Here is a 23,571-nt window from a genome sequence, read left to right as displayed (position 1 = left end):
TTTCCCTCTTAGCAAGTTCAGAGTCATCAGCATATAATTGAAGTTCAGTTTTTTGTTCCCGCATGCATCATCTTAGCTTACCTACATTGAACTTCATTTGCCATATTGCTGCCCACACATCCAATTTATGGACAATGGGTGCAAGGGAGTCTGAGCACAGTAAAAGGCACTCTGACCATCCGCTAGACTCCCCTTTCTCCAAGAGTGAAGCATGCTAAGCCCATCAACCAATCCAGCACTGGAGCACAGCAAGGAAATACGCTGATGGCTGCTACAGTAATTGCCAGCCTATAGCCTGCTAAGAAAGTCACTTTCTCCAACAGTCTAGCCTTTCGTTCTGCCTTTCCTTGCACCCAGCTCAGCCAGATCCTGTAATATGGTAGTTATATTGTAGCAAGGCAAAACAACTTTTCCCTCTCTTTTCCTTAATTTTGCTCCCTCTTTTCCATAGTTTTTTTCATTGATTTCTCTCTCCTTCCACCTCATTTTTCCTTGCCCCAACTTAGTTTCAACTCCTTATCCCTATCTATCTTGGTAGCAGAATGTACTTAATAGTAGTACAGTAGCAAACCATTATTAATATCACAAACAGAAGCGTGGGAGTTAGTATTTCCCCATGATCTAACAAAGCACTAAAAGGATGCTCCCCTCCCCTCCACCTTTTATATGCATAGTAATGGAACATTAATCTGCTTTAGTAGTGGAACAGAAGGTAGAATTCCCAGTTCAGGCACTGGGTTGTTATCATTATTATTGTGTTGGTGGAAGATCTAATAGCCCTTTGTAAAGGCTACTTTGCTGTATGACAAATGACATCATCAGCTACCGATCCACCACCTCACCAACACTGGAGTCCAGGGGCTTGCCTTCAATGGCTTGCCTCCTTTCTCCAAGGCTGGGGACAAAGGGTGGCACTGGGGGAACAGCTGTCTTGAAGTCACCCACTGGGCTGCGGAGTGCCTCAAGGGGCAGTGCTGTCCCCAATGCTCTTCAACATCTGATGACACCCAGACTGGACGGCCAGTCTGACTCCAAACCAGAAGATCCGGACCCGACGTTACAAGCCATGGCTGGATGGCTTAGACCAGAGGTGACCAAACTTGCTTAACATAAGAGCCACATAGAATAAATGTCAGGTGCTTGAGAGCCACAAGACATGAACAAATATTACACATGTGCTTTTACTGAAAATATGCACATTTGCTTTTTATTAACATTAAATGAGACTGCCAAAAATAAAAACAAAAGGGGTAAAAACAGATATTGATAATGATATTTATTTGCCCAATGATATTTATTTGTCTAAGAGAGAGAGAGAGAGAAAGGTGGAAAGAAAGAATGAAACAGGTGGAAAGAGAGTGAGAAAGAAACAAAGTAAGCAAATAAATGGGGGAGGGAAGGAGGGGGAAGGAAGAGAGAGTGAAATAACTTTAAATGTATCCTCCAAGCCCGCCCCCCACGTCAGCTAGCTTGGTTTGGAGAAGGGATTTTAAGAGACAAATGCCTTCTCCAAGCCAGCCAGCGTGGAGAGGGGGAGGCTTTGAGAAGACCTCCCCCACCTCAAGCCTACCCAGGGAGAGGAACACTGGCTGGGGAAGGGAAAGCCAATCAGGGAGGCATGCTTTCCCAGCCTCCCCGCCAAGAGCCACATAATATGTGTGAAAGAGCCACATGTGGCTCCCGAGCCACAGTTTGGCCACCCCTGGCTTAGACTGAGCTGACTGAAACTGAATCCAATGAAGATGAAGTTCCTGTGCCTGAGCCGGGATGGTGTGAGGGTAGGAATCCCACTCCCAACCTTCGATGGGGCATCGCTGGTGCCAACACCGGAGGTTAGGAGTCTGGGAGTGCTCCTGGACACCTCAACAATGGAGGCCCAGGTAGCAGCCACTGCCAAATCACCTTTTACCACCTCCAGCTGATCAGGCAGTTGGTTCCCTTCCTCGAACACAACTATGACACAACGACATCTTCCCGGCCGTTGCCGTGACTGAGTTGGGGCGTCTCTGTACATATATACTTATACTGGATTCAGAGATTGTACTCTGATGTGACTGATCCCCTTTACTTTCTCAGGGCTGACCAGTTCACAATAAAAAGTAGTCTCTTTGGGGTTTATATCTCTTGTGGATGGATTAAGGACAACTGCCAGATGTAGATCTTTATCAAAAAGTCAGGCACCATTGCTTGTGAAAGGCAAACAGCACAGTTCTTTATTTCACAGAGAACTCAACAGCCGGATGGGATATTTACACAGGATATTTTGTTTCTTTATAGAATAAAAGCGTCACTCTGCTTTCATATAGGCTGTAGGCTTATAACTCTAAGCTTGTCACAGATTGTCTTTAGTGCACAGAAACCGTTTGTGATTCCACTCTCCAGTAACTGACTGTGGTCAGTCTTTGGACTTTATCCATCTGGTTCCCCGAAACTGACTGGTGCGACTACCCCAGCTTTCCCAGTATCTTCCAGACCTTTAGTTCTTCCTGTAACCACCTTACAAGTTCCCTTGGAGCAGTGTATATGGTGTTTTGTGATTACTGAGGAGTTATACTGTTTCTCCTCTCCGTTCACTCTCCTCTCTCATTAGAGGGTACCAGTTAGGAGTGTTATTCAGCCACAGTTTTCCTCAAACCGCTGGCTTGCTGTTTAACTCAGCTCCAGAAGCTCCAGAGAGCCCTGCTCCCCTGGAAATTTCAACAGCCTAAAGGAAGATCTATGACTGTGAGAACAGATTATCGAACATGGCTGCCATCATTAAACAACAATGAGTACTAGCACTTTATAATGTCAGATGGTTTTAGAAAGTTTTGGGACTGTTTTAACTGTATCTGTGTGCTTTTATGTAAGCTGCCCTGAGCCGGCCTCGGCTGGGAGGGCGGGGTATAAATTTGATAAAGAAATAATTAAAATGTCATTAAAAGTTAGATTTATAACAACTATTATACCCAGTCTTTCTCCGTAATGGAGACCCAAAGGTGCATTGTTCTCCCGTCCTCCATTTTATCCTCACAACAACCCTGTGATGTAGGTCTGGCTGAGAGTGTGTCACCCAGGAATCTTCCATGGCAGATTGGTGATCTGAGTATTAGAGTATTAGTATTGTTTAAAAGCTATCTTATTCCACTTTACGTATCATGAAGATAATCTGGTGCAGGATGTTCCAGTTCCCTTTATTTTCAGCACCATAACTTCCATCAGCATTTTGGGGTTGGTGGCCAGTTTTCAAACATGTAGCATTATTTTCTGATGAGTTATGCCTTCCACAAACAGAGACCCTTAGCTTCCATTGCAAATAGCACTGGGGGAGTGTGGTTTGACTCAGCTGAGCTAAGATATTCCTGTGCCTCTCAATTTTGGCCCTGGAATGCCAATCATCTTGAAGCTTGGGGCCAATTTTGAATCTCCTAGATTTATCCTTTGATTGGTTATGCCTGCCATAAATGGACAGATGGACAGACAGGCCTATTCTTTTATTGCTATAAATTCATGGTAACAGTAAGCAAAGTTATTTGTTTTGGATCAGGTTCATATGGGAATGCCTAGGTAGAATCTTTGTCTGGGCAGCCCATGGTGGCTCTCGGCAGCCCTGTTCAGACCTAAATATAAAAATACTATTTTTTACTAATATAATATGCGTCTAGGTACTTTACTAGTCTGAAGAAAAGTATGGGGTGTAAATGGAAAGCCACTTCTCAAAGTGAACAGGGATCATAGGCCTACACCTAGACTATACCTTCCTAATATTTTTTTCCAAAACTGTCCCTACCTTGAAGCCTTGGAATAGCCTGTAAGGGTCTGTAGCAGCAAATGAAGTCCCATAAGAGGAGATTTTTAGTCATAACTCACAAGGTTCTGTGAAATTCTGAGGCAAAGTGAGCTCATCTGTCCAAACACATGATGTACCTGAAAGATATTTCTGTATTTGGTTCCATTGCCAATGATCAGTAATTTTATCTTCAACAGCCATGACCCCATTGCGGTGCATGTGGGTGGCTATGGCACCTGCTTGCTGTTTCCTAGTACTCCTACCTGGCACCTTCCACACTACTTTCTTATCCTTTTTCAAGCTCCCGTCTCCATTTTCTTCCTTCATCTCTTCACAGTCCCTACCTTTCTATAGTAATTATTCACATTCCTTCTTCATCTTTCTCTGTCCCCTTTGTCTTGAATGTCTATCCCTGTCCCACATCCCTGTCTCACTTCTCTAGCAAGCTTCAAAGTTTGCTAAAGGTGATAGAGGGATTATGGAGGCAGCATTGGGGTAGGGGGGACTAAGTCAGATCTTTCTCCAGGTATAAAGAGTAATGGATGCCTGAGCTCACAACTTGACTGTGATTGGTTTTATTATGGCTGTTTGTCTCCTTGATACTTTACCACACCAACAGATCCACTACCAGTAGAAAGGAAGGAGAAGGGTCCTGTACTACAAGAAGCAAAACTGAATATGAGAAGAGCTGGAAGAGATGAGGAAATAGTGGGAAATGGAAGATTTACAATCCCCCAGTTTCAGAGAGACACATCTTTCTAGTATTTGCCACATCCAGAATACCCTCTCTTCATAGCCTTTTTTCTTAGTAAAATTAATGGTACTCGGACTTATGCACTTCTATTGCCTTCAACTGCAAGTCTTTGCAAGACAGGGGACTATGACAGGGGTAACTAAGGGCACCCAACACAATTTATTTTAATGCTGGTCAGTCATGTACAATGTTACCCGAAAGACTTCTTGGCCGCATTTAAAAATGGATATATTTTATCCCCTTCCCCAATTTCATTTAATTGAACTTTATTTTTAAAATATGTACAGGGGAGGAAAGTGGCAAAAACTCAACATTCATCTTCCCACCAAAATAAACTCAAACATACTTAAATGGTAGATTACTCACATCCCCAGAGAAATGTAATTAGTGAAGACCCCCTTCATAAGAGCCATTTTGTCGTGGCACCCATTTCTCAAAATTCCAAAAGTGCCTTGAAGCTGAACAAGATTGGGGACCATTTCTCTGCAAAGAGCAGAACTGTTCCTAAATATCATTGTGAAGAATTCCAATGACTTGATATTCATTAAGGCCTTGATTAATCTTTTCCTTATATTCTTCTTATTTATTTGTAAATACATGTCCTGAAGTATATACATAAGGCATGATATTGTGCAGCCCTAAGTGGGAAAAGGTTTTGAGGAACACTATAAAGTGTTAAAGAATCTAGCTTTTCCAATGTGAATAGGCTTTGACTCCCAGCTCAGAAGATCTTCATGCTTCATCAGGTTTGTTAATTTCTTTCTTCACAATTCTATCCTTTTCAAAACAAGTACTGTGAAAGATGTGTACAAATATTCATGTTCTGGCTCCTCTTTTCTTTTTAATTATCCCTGTCTCTTCTGGGCATATGGTCTGTCTGTATCCATGCATGGTAAGATATCTCCAGTAATTCTAGTTCAAAATGAAAAAATCCAACTCTAGTTGCATTTCTCATCAAAATACAATATTTCTATTCAACCACAAGGGATAGAAGGTTTAGCATTTTGGTGGATTCAATAAGTAGGTCAAGACATGACTGACAATCTTACACTCACTAATGTGTTCTTTTGAGTCACCAAGATAATTTGCTTTGGGTTTATAGATGTACAGTTTCATCCTTATTGACTGAACATAGCCATTGCTTTCATTGACATGTGCTAATGCCTCACAAGGTCCCTATTGATGAGGGCAAATGGCTTAGAATGTGCCTTACCAACCCAGTCATAAACTACTTAACATCCGCATTAATAGAGAAGTCTATGAACATCTGTGGCTAAGTACAAAGTATTGATTACCTTTTGTGCTTTGTCTTTGTTGTTACAGGCAAAAAAACCACTGAGAAGAAATAGAAAGTTGGAAAAGGAAACAAAGCAACTGTTTAAACAAGAACAACTAAAAAGGCTCCATAAAGCACAGGTACTCAAGTGATTTTTCTTTTCTTATGAAACAGCCAACTTTGTCAAATGTATCTGGATAAGGTGGATAGATGGTAGGTGCTTCTTCTGGGGAGAGGGGAGATTGCTGCCTAGAGTCTATACAAAATCCTAGTGCTCTGTCCTGATCTCTCTTCATGTGCCTTTATATAATCATATTTTAATTTTCATTGTATGTAACTCAGGACATTTTCAGATGACAGTTTTTTAGACTACCAGAAGCTCTATATTTCCGTGGAGCTAATGTGGTGTACTAGTTAGTGTTGGACCGAGACCTGAGACCTCTACGTTCAAATCCCTATTTCACTATGCAGTTTGCTAGCTGGTAATGGTCTTAGTCTCCTGCCAACCTAGCAGTTTGAAAGCAAGAAATTGCAAGTATATAAATAGGTACCACTTCGGTGGGAAGGCAACAGCGTTCCGTGTGCCTTGGTGTTTAGTCATGCCGGCCACATGACCACGGAAACGTCTTCGAACAGCGCTGGCTCTTCGGCTTTGAAACGGAGATGAGCACCGCAACCCTAGAGTCGGATTCGACTGGCTTTCGAGCAAGGGAACCTTTACCTTTACCTGATGGTCTTAGTACCTACTACGGATGTGATTTGTCACTAAGCTAAATTCCAGGTTAAATTCACAATATCTCCAGTTAAAAGTATTTCATGTAGCAGGTCTTAGCAAAGGTCCCGTGACCGTGGAGAGCTGCTGCCAGTCAAAGTAGACAGTATGTAGATGGACCAATAGTCTGATTCAGTATGAACAGCGTCGTATGTCCATAGGTACTCCATTTCACAAGGGAGAATGTAAAGTATCTCTGTATTCAGGGGTCGTTTCGTAGAAAAAGAGCTAGGGGAACTCATTAGCATAACTCATTAGCATATACCACACCCCCTGACATCACAGACAGGGGTGGGGAGAGGCAGGGAGGAAGCAACTTACCCTCCCTCTTCTCCTGCCTCCTCCTGGCTGAATGAGGGCTGGAAGCAGGGCGGCCAGAAGCAGGGGGCGGGCTTCGTCATGTGCCCCGCCCCCGTACCTCACCCGGGGGAACTGCGATCCCGCGCGAACCCCCCCGAAATGACCTCTGTCTGTATTTATTTGTCAGGCTATCCAGCGGCAACTGGAGGAAGTAGAGGAGAAGCAACGAGCCCTGGAGGTGTTTGGCATTCAGCTAGAGAGAGAACTGCGAGGAGAATCAGGTAAACAGGAGACAGGAAACTATTTGAAGTTTCTTCATACAAAGATTTCTGTGTTCCTGAAGATCCTAGAAATCAGAAAATTCTTCATTTAGTTGAAAAAAATTCTTCAGAACTGAATTTATTATAAAAATGTGTGAAGTATGATTGGCAGTAGAGGAATTATTCTACTAGAACTTGTAGGGCTGATGTGCATAGGACTGCCATTTCCCAGGTCCAGCAGGGAAATCCCACAAACAGCAACGTTCCTGACGCAATGACATCATCCAGAAGTGACATCATTGTGTTGTGGACACTGCAAAACTCTATGGTTTGATCCCAATTTTACCATAGATGGTCACCCAAAAACTAGAGCATCATCCCCAACATCGTCGATGCAATGACATCACTTCTGGGTGACGTCAGTGCATCAGGGATGCCCCTGCCCACTCCTGGAATGCCTCCCAGATACCCTGGCTGGCAAGACAAGGGAACGTGGCAACCCTAGATGTACACAAGCTCCTGAGTTGTAACACAGCAAATGTGGTATTCAGTTACTTCAGATTGTCCAAACTAACTTTCAGTAGATAATTAGCTACATTATTTTAAAGAATACAATAATGATCATGCATTGAAAAGAACACAATAATGATCATGCATTGAAAAGAATACAATAATGATCATGCATTGAAAAGTTGCCTGTTTAACACACACACACCCTTAAGTATTATTCTGTCTTTACATTGACCCTATGGTCAGAGCACAGATTTTCTTTTGTGAATTGGCCCTCACCATAGAGTTCATGAGTTACCTATTACAGCAGATGCAGTTTTATTTTCTACTGACAACAAAATCTTTATTTTCTAATTCTTTTGCTTCTATACCGTCAGGTCCTCTCATAGGTCCAGAGAAGGCCAGGCTATTTCTAGCTTTGAGGCTCTTAGCCATAATTTTAAAAAATGGTGACTCAAGAGGTACATGAACAAGCTATGAAACATATGCCAAAAATTAACAAGTGTATAAATTAGTGGTCCTCCTATGCCACATCCAACTAGCCCTGCGTGCCACCTACTTTTTTCTTTTCTTTCTTTTTTTAAGTTTTTATTTTACGTTTTCCAAAAAAAATTTTTTTTAATACAGTTACATATAGGTACATATAGTTTTGAGTCACTTTTCACTTTCTAACCAGTTATATAGTCCTGACCATCTTTCAACAAATATCTCTTCATTTTCCCCCTGTGGTACCGAGTTTAACTTTTCTATTTCCGCTACCTCCATCATTTTATATCCTAGTTCTTCTATTTTAGGTGTAATTCCCATTTTCCAATATTTGGCCCACAATATTCTTGCAGCTGTTACAATATATGTAATTACATATTTTTCATTAAAGGTAAGCACTTCCGGCATCTGCTCTTAGCCATAATTTAAAAAAATGGTGACTCAAGAGGTACATGAACAAGCTATGAAACATATGCCAAAAATTAACAAGTGTATAAATTAGTGGTCCTCCTATGCCACATCCAACTGGCCCTGCGTGCCACCTACTTTTTTCTGACTACCAACTTATTTTCCTTAGTCTGGGCAGGGCTAAATACCTCTTTGAGAGAAAAAGTGGTCCTGATCACCTTATTTATTATTTATTCAAGTATACCTCACCATTTCCCATGGCTCAAGGCAGGCTAGAAATCTAAAACAAATAATATGGTAAAACTACAAATAATACCCCCCATGCCTCCTGAAAAGACCTACCAGATAAAACAGCCTTCCAGTGCCTCCTGATTATTTTGATGCACAACGTCCTGCTCACCTTCCCACAGAGCTCTTTCAATAGGGTAAAAACTATGACAGGAAAAGCACAGGCTGTGGTGGAACCAGGCAGGATACCTTCAGCAGGGAAAGAACATTATGTGGCAACCTGAGGCCTATAGTTGCCATACTAGGAAATATGAGAAATCGGTAGTTGTTACAACTCTCCTTAATGTATCCTCAAATGATTTTTCCAGGTATCAGATGTTCACAAATCTCTCCTTCTTGGGGAATATGCTCAAGTGGGTAGTGACCGACCAGCTCTAGATATTTGTGGATAAAAAAGAGATTATCTGGACACATTTAGATCTGATTTCCTGTCTGGCTTTGGAATTGAAACTGCTTTGGTTGCTCTGATGGATGACTTATGTTAGAGGAGAAAAAAAGAAACAATGATCCTGTTGATTCTCCTCAACTTCTCAATGCCTCCGATGGCATTCACTATCATACCCTTCTGTGCAGGGTGAGAACTGTGAGCACCGTGTTATGATGGTTCTGTTCCAATCTACTAATCCCAGAAAATGAGCTCCTAGAATACTGGTTGTTTCCTATGTATGGTGGAGCACTGGGAAAGTATCCTTGCCCTATGGAGAGCCAACGAGGGTGAGGGTTGAAGGTGCTGCATGTTTAATGTGGCATGTCTACATTGGCCTTAAGCAGGGGTCATTTTGTAGGAAAAGAGGTGCAGGAGCTCATTAGCATAACTTATTTGCATATGCCACGCCCCCTGACATCACCGGAAGTGTGTCAGAAGGCAACATCCACTGCTCAGGCTCCACTGGACTGTTTTGGATTGCTAGCTATTGGGGGGGGGGGAACATGCAGATCTGTCCTCACAGAGGAGGGAGAGCTTGTACCTGAATAAAACTTGGTCCTAAAGGTGCCACTGGACTGTTTTGGACTGGGAGGTCGGGGGGAGCTCTGCAACTTACACAGCTGCTTCTTGCTCTGACTGAGGGCTGCTGGGAGCAGGAGGCAGGGCTTGTTGCAAGTGCCCGCCCTCTGGGCTCTTTACTGCTGGAGCTCCGCTCCTGTGCGCTCCTGCAGGAAATGACCCCTGGCCTTAAGCAACATAAAATCCAGGTAAAATTACAAGACTGGATTCAGTCTCCCCTCCCTTCATGCAAGAAGACACTTCTGTGGGAGCAGGATCCATGATATTCATGGATTTCTTCCTTGAGCTGCACCACCCCATACAACATCCCAGTGTGCAGGGAAGGGTGGTCTAAAAATCAAATCAATAATAAATCTATGCCAATATTCAGTGTTGCCTGACTGTCATGAGTAGTTTTCCTGAAAACACAGGAGGCAGTAGCAGAAAGTGGGAGCTGAGTAAGATCAGTTGCATGGTTAAAGCTGAAGTTCTTGGGGTCCAACATGACCATAGAATACCTGGTACAAATTACCAAATTATTATCCATTTACCTGCCTTCTTCATCTTGAAGGACAGAAGCCCCTTTGCTCATTACTATCCTTAGTAATGTAATTTCTCTTATTAAGGTTACATTTTCCCTGTCTTTTGACTGATTGGTGGCAAACTAAATGCAGGTGTTCTGGAAGGAACAGTGATTTCTCCTCCACCATAAGAATCGCATGAAAAATCTTTTTCCAGCCCTGTAATCCACTCATGAAAACTATTAATTTTGGGGTTTGCTTATAACAACATTCATGTCGTTAATGTACAATTCCAGCTGATACCATTGCATTCATTCATCCTTTTCACAAAATAATGTGCATTATTATTTAATGAATGACAATTTCTCATTAGGTTAAGCTGTATTTAAGTAGGGTTGTGCTTACTGAGTTCAAGTGATTTAATAGGTATTATTAAGGTAATTAGAAAAACATCACAGTTAAGCAATAATATCGAGCTGCAGAGGCTGTGAATAACCAAATTTAGAGGCAGGCCTGCAAGCACTAGTCTTCACTGACATTAATGCAGCGCCCCTCTAATAATTGTGTGACTGCAGAATGAAAGGATCTTTTGTTAGTGGAAGCTATTCAGTCCAGTAGCTAATGAATAAGAAGAGAACATGCGTGGGGGTGAAACAAAGTGCTACAAAGGCTGACGAGCAAATGAGGCTTTGATGATCTTGCAAGTAGAACAACAACAATTTATGCATTAGAAAAATCAGAAATAATCTCAGTCCTGTGAATAATGGTGGCTATTATTAGAGAACAGACCAGGTTGAATGTGATTTGTGGCTAGGTATTTAATATTTTGTTTAAGGGGTGTTTGTTTTGTGTTATACTCCTGTCCAACTATTTATTTCTTGTACACTCTCAGAAGCTTAGGTGGGGCTCCACTGGTCTTGTGTTTGGGTACACTAATTAGGTCCACACCCATTGCCCCCTTCAACATTAAGTATTCCCACCTCATTCTCTGGTCCCTCATAGTATTTCTCAGTCTGTAGGTTCCTAACAGAGCAACTGGGAGTTCCAAACAGAGTACATTATGTTTCTTCGTCTCTTCCACATTTGGGCATGGCTACATAGAATGATCACAACTGCACCCAATGGGCAAGTTGCTACAGCTGTGTGTTTATGTTTGTAACCAGGGGTCATTTTGTAGAAAAAGAGCTAGGGGAACTCATTAGCATAACTCATTAGCATATGCCACACTCCCTGACATCAGGGGCCCGGCGGTGGACCTGCAAGGCCGGCGGGAGTGCGAGGAAGCCCCACCAAGGCCCTCCCTGGCCCCAGGCAGGCAGGGGTGGGGAGAGGCGGGGAGGAAGCAACTTACCCTCCCTCTTCTCCTGCCCCCTCCTGGCTGAATGAGGGCTGGAAGTGGGGTGGCCGGAAGCAGGGGGCGGGGCTTCATCGTGTGCCCCGCCCCCCGCACTTCACCCGGGGGAGCTGCGATCCCCCGCGTTCCCCCCCAAAATGACCTCTGTTTGTAACAAGTAAAATGCTATCTGCATGCACTTAATGGCTTCTCTAAGGTTAGAGGCAGTAGATCTCTGGACCAACTACTGAGGACAACTAGAGTTGGGGGGAGAGCTGTTGTCTTCATTTCCTGCTTTTGGGCTTCCTGGAGGCATTTGGCTGGGTCCATTTTTTGGAAACAAGATGCTGAAACAGATGGGGCCTTGTTTTCTTCTCTTAAGGGTATGGGCATCCCGACATGGGCCACAACTCTAACTTTCTTATGTTGTAAGGTTACTAGTCATTGGACTCGTAAGGAAGGCAAAACTTGACCCACAGGCTAATAATGAGATGACAAAGTGATCCAAGGACAAAGGTTTTGGGAATCAGTGCTAATTTTCCCACCATGGAAAGAATGGGCCTGAACAAGGGACAGCAGGAAATCTGTGTTTGTTGCCTGGTGCAGCAGATGGATTAAAACAAGGGTTGACTGACACTGCCTCTCTTGTACTCTGAGATCCATATGAGCACTAAGAAGCCACAAGCACTCACTACGTGAACATAGTACAGTGGGCAGGCCCGTAGCTAATGTGGGGCCCACGGGGCCCGGCCTCCTAGCATTTCTTCCGGGCTCCCTCCTTTCCGGGCTGGCCCCAAATTGAATTAATGTTATTATTAACTTTGATTAAATTAGCTGTACCCCCCGAGGCCCCCTCACCCCAAACTCCCTAGCTACAGCTTTTTCTGCATTCCTTTTTGCTTTAAGGCAAGAAAATGCATGATATGCATATGCACATCACATTTCCCAGATCTGATTTTAAGCATCTCTAGTTTTCAGGGGCTGGCCAAGAAGAGTGCCTGGGGATCCTTGAAATTAGAATAGAGGTTACTGCTCCAGTGCTCTATATCCTTTTAAAAAATCAAGAGTAACTAAAATTGGCTGTGTTTGAAACACATAACATTAACTTGTATGTGTGTGTGTGATCACTACAGTCCAACTACTTTAATTTCAGAGTTTGCTGCCTACCAAAAAACAAAACAAAAAACAACCCTTCGGTCTCCATATGATACAACTTTGCAGATATGGCAGTGCTATCCTGAAAACCCAATCTTGTAAATTTATTTCTGATATCTTAAACAGATTCAGGCACACAAGATGAAACTCAGCTGTTACATGAATGGTTTGAGCTGGTATCAGAGAAGAATAAATTAATGCGCTGTGAATTTGAACTCTTGATCAGGTAAGTAGGAACTCACAGTTTGCTATTAGTGATGAAAAATGTTAGACATGGGCAGGATATTCTTCTGTTCCATGCGGAGGATTTTCTTCCTGATGCATGCAGATGTCATTATTGAACTAAATTACTGCATTATGCCTTGCATAGCATATCTCCATTAGTACAGGGAGCGCAAGAGCTGCTTTTCTTATCTTATTGTCATTTGTAGCTGGAAGGTGTTTTACAATAAATGCACCCAAAAGCAGCAATCTGTTTTGAACATACATTTTCAGTGAACCAAGGCTATTACAGTTACTGTAATTCATATAGTGAATATATTCTCTTGTGATGAATCCTAATAAATCTTTAGGCACTGAATCCACAGGAAGGCAAATTGGCAAAAGTGCCAGATGAGCATCTTATAAAAAAAACAACAACCCAGAACTCCCCTACATCTATATCCAAACACCATTTGGAATTTATTTCAAAATGAGGAAACAAGGATATGTACAAATGTAATATCTTGAGAATGGTGGAAGTACGTGGACAGCTCTGTAAACATGCTTACTTCAGCTTTAGTGCAAGGTCTTTAAAGAACTGGTTCTACAGATTTTGAGATGGCATGGAGAACAGCTCACGTGCTGACAAGTCCAATGAGATCATGAGCACATGAATTGGTAGAACAAAGTTTTGAGTCCAGTGGCAACTTTAAGAAGCGTGCCGTGCACACAAAAGCTTCTACCTTGAATAAAACTGTTGGTCTTAAAGGTGCCACTGGACTCTAAATTTGTTCTACTTGAATGAGTAATTATTCATATGTCACTTTCAGCTCCTTGGAGGAATAGCAGAAAACTAATGTAATAAACAATAAAAGTGCTCTTCTGGAAATTATTTAATTGACCCACTCAATTAGGGTCCCCAAAGTGCCTCATATATAAAAATGAAAACATTTGAACAATCCAAAACAACATTTAAAATATTAGAAATTCAGTAAAATATTGACCCACTCAATTAGGGTCCCCAAAGTATCTCATATATAAAAATTAAAACATTCGAACAACCCAAAACAACATTTAAAATATTAAAATTCAGTAAAACACATGATGGACCTGGGTCAAGGCAGCAGGTGGTAGGGTGTACAGTTATGAGTACTCTGTCAACTTCCTCTAGGCTGAGCTGATTGAGCCAATCCATAATTAGACTAGAAGACGTGCATGGAGCCTCCAGTTCGTCTCAACTGTGGCAGGAAGGTCACGGTGGAGCAACAGGACTTTATCTGTGAAAAAGCTCACGAAAACCTCACAGCCGATATCCAATTCCCTAATGTTTGGTCTGCTCTGAGGCAGAGTAGTCAAGGACTAAATCGTTCTAAACAACTGAGCCAGGAATGAGCTCGCAGCCACAATCGTGGCCGCATAATACTCTCTCTTTGCAGCCTTGATTGCCATCTCATAGGTCCTCATAAACGACCTGTAGGATATTCCTGTCACTTTGTCGCGGGCACACCGCCACTGTCTCTCTACCTGTCTTAACCTTCGCTTCATCAGCCACAGCTCCGGAGTAAACTATGGAGCCAGCCTACCACGGGGGTGCAGAGGGCATCTGGGAGTGGAGTTGGCTATGCCAGTCCTCCACCAGCTCATCCAGTGAGCCGCCGGGGGACGTAGGATCCTGCAGGGCTGCCTGAAGCCGCATTGGATCCATTTGGCTCTGCAGGCAAGCTAAAATACACTTGCTGCCCAAACCAGGTTGTGGTGGGACATTCACATGGGCCTTCAAGGCAAAGTGGTCCAACCATGGCACAGCTGTAGCAGTGATCTGGTCCACCATAACTCCTGCCGCAAAGATCAGATCCAGCATGTGCCCTGCCCAGTGAGTGGGACCCATTACATATTGGGAGAGTCCCAGCGCTGCCATGGACGACACTATGTCCTCTGCCTGTGTGTAGGCCACGTCATCAACATGGACGTTGAAGTCTCCCAAGACTATTAGCTTAGTCCAGCTGGACACAGCCTCCAACAGGGACAGCAGGGTATTGGCCAGTGTGTTGGGTGGTTGGTACACTAGCCAAATAGCCAAACTCTCCATGGCCTCCCACACCAGGCCGGTGCACTTTATGCCACTGATGTTTGGTGGCTGGAGCGCCCTGAAGGAGTAAGCCTCCCGAATGAATAGTGCCACTCCTCCCTCCCACTCCCTAGTCTGTGATTGGTGAAGGACCGAAAACCCAGGAGGAGCTAATTGGGAGAGAGCAACTGTCACCCTTTCTCGAACCCAAGTCTCGGTCACACGCGCCAGGTCTGTATCCTCCTCCTGCAGGAAGTCCCGGAGGACCATGGTCTTATTATTTATGGACCTGGTGTTACACAACACCAATGTCAGAGGGGAGTAATTAGTCCTAGCCTCACTGCCAGCAACCCTTGGGATGGGATGCAGGCTGGAAGAGGATCGAGTCAACCTGTTTCTCAATCCCCTTCCTTTATAATCCTGCCTGGTCCCACTGCTATACTTTCCCCTCCCCAGGAGCACTGGAATCTCTAGCCCAGTCATCTCCCCTCAATACAAGAGGAGGACCAATAACCTTTATTGAGGATATGCCAAAAGAAACAAAAAAGTCATCACCCACCGGCAAAAGATGCTGATAGAGGGAGACAGATAAATCTCCCTTGGGAGGGAGTTCCAAAGTTTTGGTACCATGACTGAAAAATCCCATTTTCAGGCTGCCACTCATCTAGCCAGAGATGGCAGTGGCAACCAAAGCAGGTTCCTGGAAGATGACCAGAGTGAGTAGATGAGTTATGGCCTGCCTCATTCAGGCATGCTTTCATTTAAAGCAAAGTAGCCAAGGACATATACCTAGCATCACTAATAGCAGGCAAATAATTCTGCATTTTGAGATCTAATAATCTCTCTCTGTGTTACACGCCTTCAAGTTGCATCCAACTTATGGTGACACTATGAATTAATGACCTCCAAAGCGTCCTGTCGCTACCAGCCTTGCTTATATGTCTTGCAAACTGAAGGCCGTGGCTTCCTTTTTTTATTCAATCCATTTTATGTTGAGTCTTCCTCTTTTCCTGCTGCCTTCTATTTTGCCTAGCATTATTATCTTTTCCAGTGAGGCTTGTCTTTTTATAATGTGAGCAAAGCACGATAGCCTAAGTTTAATATTTAGTTTGCTATATGTGTTTGTTCATAATTTGGCTGTGGATAAATTGAAAGTTTTAAAACAGATGTGTTATCACCTATATGTGTTATCACCCAACCCAAGTTTTTGTGTTTCAGTGCATATTCTAATATTATTTCACTATTAGCAGTTTCTTGCACAGAGTTAATGAAGGATTTATTTTCAATCATGAGATCAGAAATCATGTTTATTTGGGTAGAGGATACTGATTGATCTTGGGGGAGGTAGAAACCACAGAAATGAAAGATTGCACACTCTTACCAAAAAAAGCTGGGCCATGAAAAGTATTGGCTTGCTTATGTTTGTCCTACTAATTTTAATCATGCATATAATGTACACATTAAACAAAACAGCAGAATAGGAATGATGTAGAAAAGTGTTTTGGTGCCTAACTCAGATGATCACGTTTTCACTCATGAAAGAGTTCACACCAGAGTACTTAGTGTGCCTGAAATCTTTTTTTTTGTTGTTGAGGGACACAAGGCAGATAATTTGGAAAGCATTAAGGATGACATTTTGCTTCACATGTTACATTTAAGATGCATACTGAAAATGTTCACATTTTCATACATGTATCAAGGCTGGTGGTTCCCTGCTATGTATTAGGCTTGCCAAGACCCCGCTGGGGGCGGGTAAATTCCCGCCCGGGAGGCCCATTACCTGCTGCCGGCGGATTGGGCTCCGGGGGGAATTCCACCCCCTGCCGGAGGGCGTCCCCAGCGTGATGATGTCACCTGGAGGTGACATCATCATGCTGGCCATGTTGTGGGGGGGACACTCTGTGAATCGAGGGAAAACTCTATGGTTTTCCCTCGAGTCACGGTGCCCCGCCCCCAACGTGGGCAACGTGATGACACACAGGGAGACTCCCGATGGAGCCAGGAATCCCCCCCGCTTTGCAGGTAAGTCGACTTGGCAACCCTACTATGTATACATGCTGTAGACAACTTTGAGTTTGCTTTTATATTAATTTTGCACCGACTTGGCAACCCTACTATGTATACATGCAAAGTGTAGCACATATGAAACTATCCCATTTTATTTTCACAACAACGTTGTGAGACAGGATGGGTTGAGAAATGGTGACTAACCAAAGTTTCATAGACTAATACTTGTCTCAGTTGAGTGCTGTCAGCACATAACATGCAGAACATCTCTTCTTCTCAGAGTCATAGGCAGCTCTTTGTCCATACCATTCCCTTTTCTGGAGCCCCTCAAGAAATCAAATATTGGTCTCTTTCCATTGTATAAACAGAGGAATGGATTACGCATAGCCTTAGTTTGCTTACCCATTAGTAACTCTGGAAAAGAGCAAGGATCTTAAGTTCACCCCTTCTGTATTTTTAATCGAGCTGTTGAGGATTAGTTGGTTGTCATGGCCCTTTTTTATTCTTGTGCCCAGAGCCAAAGAGCTTGAATTAGAGGATCATCAAAGCCGACTGGAGCAGAAACTGAGAGAAAAAATGGCCGCTAATGGTAAGCAAATTATTGAATTGAGTTGTAGACTGTGATGCAGATATACGTGTGTATCCAAGTCAATTGGATTTAAGAGATGCCCACTGGAGCTCTCTCAGATTCCAGTACTGGCCCACCATTCCACTCAGCAAAGTCCGATGAAGCCTTCCTCCAAGTGAAGTGGCTCTTCTTCCAGTGGAAGAGCCACTTAAGTTGGAGGATGAATCCTTAAGATGGAGGAAAGCTTCGCACTTTTCGGAGCAGAGTGTTAGGATACAGGCCCCTGTTGTGGTTGTTTTTTAAATATCTCCCTTGGTTTGCGTAGCATACTGCTTTTAGATATGGCCAGATCCAAAGAATGGCACAGCTGACTACATACATCTTTCTCTATCCCTGTTCTGCTCTCATACTAAAACTCAAATGTTTAAGATGATGGAACTATTTGCAGGAGTTAGGTACCACTAGGGAGTTATTTATTTATTTTTTTGCACAAAGGGTATATTTCCCTTAGGGTTGCCACCACCACCCCCAGTTTGCCAGGGGTCCCCCGTTTTGGGGGTGGACCCCCCGGTTTGCCAGGGGTCCACCCCCAACACCCACAGCCACCCATATTTCTCCCTTTAAGTGTGTTTCCTCCCAAGCGTGAACTCCGCAAGCTTGCAGGGAAATGCCAGCTTCGTTCTTAAAAGGGAAACGCAGCTGCTCTTAAAGGGGAAACGCCGGTTGCTGGCTACTTTAAGTGCAGGGAACTGCCGTTTCTGGAGATCCGGCGCACGGGCGGGGGGGGAGGCAGACGTCCCCAACTTGATGTCATCACGTCAGGGATACCCCACCCCCTCCAGGAAGGCCCCCAAAGTCCCCCGCTGGGGGTGGAAGATGGACTTGGCAACCCTAATTTCCCTGCAAATATCAAAGCTTTTGAATGTGCTGGATCCTAGCTTTAGTTTGAAAGAGGGCTGAAGTATAAGTGGCAGCCAATCTACGCATGTTTTAAACTGGGTCTTTTCAAAGTAAAGTAGTGCTGGGTGTTCTATTCAGAGAGCATACTGAGTTCATGGGTGGGAAGGACTAAGCCTTCTCCTCAACCATGGCTTTCCGCCCTGCAGTCTTTCTCCCTTGGAACTTTTCCCAAGCTCAGTACCATAAGCGGTTCACCTGGGAGATAAGTGCTTGTGGGCAGAGAGTACAGAGAGGAAAACCATAGTAAGAGGGTGTGGGTTGTCTCTAACCACACACTTTAATTTTTAATTTAAAAAATCAAACAAAAAACAATGGACTCCTTGTACTCTATATGCGATCATCACTTACTGAAATTAGGAAACTAACTTTTATAGTTGTTGTTTTTTTTCTTTTACATATGTGACAGACAGTTTGGATATTGAAAAGGATCTGAGTGATGAGTATGAAACTTTTGATGAGATGATGAAAATGGTTGAAGAAAGAGATAAGCTTATATCTTCCCTAGAAGAACAGAGGATAGAGGAAGAAGGTGAAGATTGGCCCTTAGAAAAGTCTGTGTTGTCCAGAGGATACCAATTCAGCCGGACTTGAAGTAATTCTAGACAAATCCTTGCTCTTTCAACATTGTGAACACCACCAATGGAAGATTGTTAGAATCTTATTGTAGAGGAAGGAATTATGAACTGCAATTGCATGAGGAAAGACTGGTATTCCCATTAAGAACGGGTTACATGGAGATTATATATGTAATAAAAAAGAGTGAATTACTTCTTTTTGTGCCTACCTGACGGACTTGTACTATGGAAATTACACCGGAAATGTTCATTGTTTTCTACTTCTGGAATTTTAATTCTGAGAGTTCTCAAAAGAAATACATGCTTTAGTTCTTCTTGATACCATAGCACTTTCTATCCATCTTTCTGTATTTGTGAATGTGTCATGTATATATATATATCTTATTTTTTAAGATGGTCACAAGTCCATTTATTCAGATTTTCATAATCAGCATCTTCAGTACAGCAGGGGGATAACTTTCAACACAACTTCTCATAGTGAAGAAAAATGGTTTTGTGATTGGATTTTGTATCCATTTGTAAATAAACTGCAGAAGATGTGTTAGTGCAGTGTTAGGCAGAAATAATTTACCAGGTGTATTTACAAGGTTTAGTGCACTGTACATATTAATTGAAAATGTAATACAGTGGTAAATATTTGCAACTTGTGGTACTGTAATGTAATATTAAAGGGATTATCCTTGACAAAAGGGATCAAGTGAACCTTCTGCAGCTGTAACCAAAGACCATGGCAAAATATGTTGAGAAAACTACATACTACTGCAGGGCTAACAGGTATCTTTTTAGGAGATACTCTCATATTACATACCAGTGGTGTGTATAAGCCAGAACTGTGGCATATGATGACAGCACAGCAATTGGCTACATTTTTATATGATGCCAGTATTTGCTAGCAAGACATAATTAAACCATGTTTATGCTACTGTTAAAAGAAAAATGCACCATTGTGTTCCAGATTAATAGTTTGCACATCTGTACCCAGGGCTGCTCTCCTGAGCTCAGTTAACATGCACTAACATCCCACTGAAAACACTGGGGATTCAGGTAGCCTGTTGCAGGATTGCAGCTCAATGATGCAAGAACTAATCCCCAAACAGCATTTATCAATTAACTTTGTATAGTCTTTGAGACACCTTTAATTATTGTTGGTGGTTTTTAACTTTTGGATTGAAATTTACGGTTGAAGGACTCAAAACAAGAGGAATTACTTCTGTTTAACAGAGAGGTTTAACAAATACTTCACTTTGTGAATGGTGCTTAAATGCGGTTGCTACGTTTTAAATACCCCAATGCCCTACTAAAAGGAGTAAGAGGAAAAGCAGGACGGTTACAAATAATGCATAACGAACCTTTGTGAAATGCAGCTAAAACTAATAGTATGACTACTTAAGAGCCAATATTTGTAGGGTCCTGGTTTTTCTGCTGCCCTGGTGCTTCTGAAAAGGGTAGGGGGGAAATGTTGTGTTCTATTCTACAGTGTTTTTGTATGTATTATCGTGTGTTGTTTACATAGAAATGTAACTTATAAGCATACATTTCCCTTTTCATATACTTTTCTGTTTGTTCTTAAGATCTATAATTGTTTACAGAAAATTTATTTGGCATATCAAACGCAGTTATATTGGGAATTACACTACAAAATGAAATGTTCAGTACCTGAGTACTTTGTCTGTACTTATAGATGCATTTTTGTCTCTGTGTGTATTTTTAAGTCACATAGCATGAAAAAATTATTAGTATTATTTTGGGGGGGGGGCGGGAATTACACTTTGAAATGCCTGAAGGTTTGCTAAATTAGAGTTTGGTCCCATTTCCTCCATGACGTGAGCACTTGAAAGGATAAGAGGCTGCAAAGATTCCAGTTGCATCAGCCTTTGCCACACAAAGTATTGACTAATAACCACTCAAAGATAGAAAGGGAGTTCCTCTATTTCTTTCTGCTACATGTGTGTGTCTGGGTGTGGGGCAGTGTTGAAGTAGTCAGCACGATCCATAGGAAAGGAATCTGAGGCTGAATGCATTTACTGCTAAGGATTCTTTTGTGTTTCATTTTCCTAAATATAGCCTGTTCAAATTGCATTGCATGACATTTTGGGTGCTTATGGAATCTTACTTCAGTCCACAGAAGATGCTAATAAACCAAAATTCCACAGGTGTCCAGTGCACATCAAAGTTCTGTGTGCAGAGCAGTTCCTCATCACTCCGTGTTTGGGTATTTTTTAAAGAGGGGAGTATTTGTTCTGGGAGGCGTACGAAGCATTCCTTGCACACGTGAAGCTCCATGTACAGACTTGACTTTCTGTATGAATGTCAGACCTCTTAGGATTGGAAACCAAATGTTTTTTGGAAATATTTAATGGGCTTTACACATTACAAACAAATGTGTATAGTAGAGACTCAAAAAGCAACTTCCGGAGAGATGTGGGTGGGCTTTGAATTGTTGGAGTGCTTAATCAGTTTCCCACTTGCTCTTTTTAAGATCCCAGCCCCCTCTCCCTTATGGGATACATAAGCATTTTGAACCCAAAGAAATGTGATTTCAGGGAGTAGCTGGAAGCAGTGGACTGGGGGAAATGTTATTTCAACTTCTCCAAATGCATTGCTCCAGACTTCTTACTTAAAAAAACAGACAGGACTTAATTGCATATTGTGGCACATAATGTACACTCAGCCCCTGAGTTGATGGGAGCTGGTAACATTCTACAATACATCTCCTAAAGGGAACTGTTTTTTTCTTGACATTTGGGTTTTACTATACAATTGCATGGTGGGGGGTTGTTCAAACAGCGATGCTCCCATGGCTGGCATTGCACAGGCTTGGCCTTGTGCTCAGTTTTCAGAATCAATTATTTTAGAAGGAATATAATTTTAATAAATACTTGAAATATTATTGGATGTGAGTTATATCTCACCCAGTGTGCCTATTTAGCTATTTTCATATGTTAACACACACATAGGACCAGGGCTATTTTTGGGCAGGAACGCACAGGAACGGAGTTCCGGCTAGCTCCCGAGTTGGCCACACCCAGCAGGAACTCATTAGCATAATAGGCCCCACCCAACAGCAGAAACTCATTAGGATTGGCTACATTAGGGGTGTGTGGCCTAACATGCAAAGGAGTCCCTGCTACAAAAAAGCCCTGGGTTTTGACAACAAACAAGGTAAACAGAATAAGAAACAAAAGGTGGGCGTGGCTGGATGACCACAGTTCTGGTAACGTGGGGGTGTGGCCTAACATGCTAATGAGCCGTGCTGTCAGGAGTGTGGCCTAATATGCTAATGCATTTCTGCTGTTGGGTGTGGCCTATTATGCTAATGAGTTTCTGCTGGGCTTTTTCTACAAAAAAAGCCCTGCATAGGACTATATTTGGTTGTGGGTATCAGGTGCTATCTATGTGCCAGTCTGTCAATGACCTTGCCCTCATGAGAGTTTTTTCTCTAGTTGGTGCTATTATTGTGCAGTGCAACAATATTATGGAATATGATCCTTGTATCTCAACTATTCTGAAATCAACCATATATGTATTATTTTTTGAAGAATAAACAACAATTCATTCCTAAAGCTCTAATCATTTTCTATACATACCCATGTCAAAACACCTCAGAGCAAATAGATACAGAAACTTATTGTTAAGTCCGATGCTTAACAAAATAGAGAGTGATTTCAGCAAAACTCAGGTTTATTTCAGCTCGACGATCACTTCTCTAACACGGTACAACTTCTGATAGCCCGAACAGCTTTTCCATTGCAGCTGCTCGGTATTTAAACATTCCGGGCTAATGTAGCCACGCCTACTATACAGTTATCAACCTATCAGGTTGAGCGAATAAGGACCAATCAGAATCTTTCCGCTTATATACATTTGAACCTGATTGGTTGCATTAGTCTTGAACTTCAATCCCTGTTCAAGACGAAGCTTAACATTGCTTCCCTATGAGATGTTTCACATTACATCTTAACGTATTCATGGCAGCTTCTGAATACATTACACTTATCATCATTAAATCATCATCCTAATATGTTTGGATGTAGGATGAATCCAGTTTAATTACTATGACTTCTCTTCAAGGTCTCCTAAGAATTTTAGCCTGTAGAGGACTAGGAATTTTTAACACAGAGCAAATTTTCAAGCTGTGGCATGAAGTTCTTCATGGGCTGTTAGGAGAGCCGTCAAACTGGTACAGTTTTACGAGTTCCAATAGCACAAAGCTATCAAAATGCAGATGTCAATCTTAACAGGAATTACACAAAATATTCAGCCCATCGTTCATCAGCTGCTGTGCATCGTTTGGAACTTATCCAACACTGCTGTATTGTTCACCAATCTCTTTTTAAAAATCTTACTGCAATGTCTCACGCACTCACCTCTGTCA

At 42.5% G+C, this 23,571-nt stretch overlaps 1 protein-coding gene across 1 annotated transcript; it reads left to right on the top strand.

Moving 5' to 3' along the window:
- Positions 1-1,742: 1,742 nt before the first annotated feature.
- On the top strand, positions 1,743-19,317 carry MICALCL (MICAL C-terminal like). Its single transcript, XM_015426718.1, has 6 exons — positions 1,743-1,832; positions 5,847-5,939; positions 7,059-7,152; positions 12,944-13,043; positions 17,609-17,682; positions 19,028-19,317. The coding sequence occupies exons 1-6, from the start codon at positions 1,743-1,745 to the stop codon at positions 19,210-19,212; spliced, it is 636 nt and encodes a 211-aa protein (XP_015282204.1). The 3' UTR covers positions 19,213-19,317.
- The last annotated feature ends 4,254 nt before the right edge of the window (positions 19,318-23,571 follow it).

This window comes from Gekko japonicus, unplaced genomic scaffold, assembly GCF_001447785.1.
Source record: "Gekko japonicus isolate JY-2015 unplaced genomic scaffold, Gekko_japonicus_V1.1 scaffold3081, whole genome shotgun sequence".
Classification (NCBI taxonomy): domain Eukaryota; kingdom Metazoa; phylum Chordata; class Lepidosauria; order Squamata; family Gekkonidae; genus Gekko; species Gekko japonicus.
The sequence above is the reverse complement of the archived record's forward strand: the minus strand, read 5'-3'. Positions and strand labels throughout refer to the sequence as shown.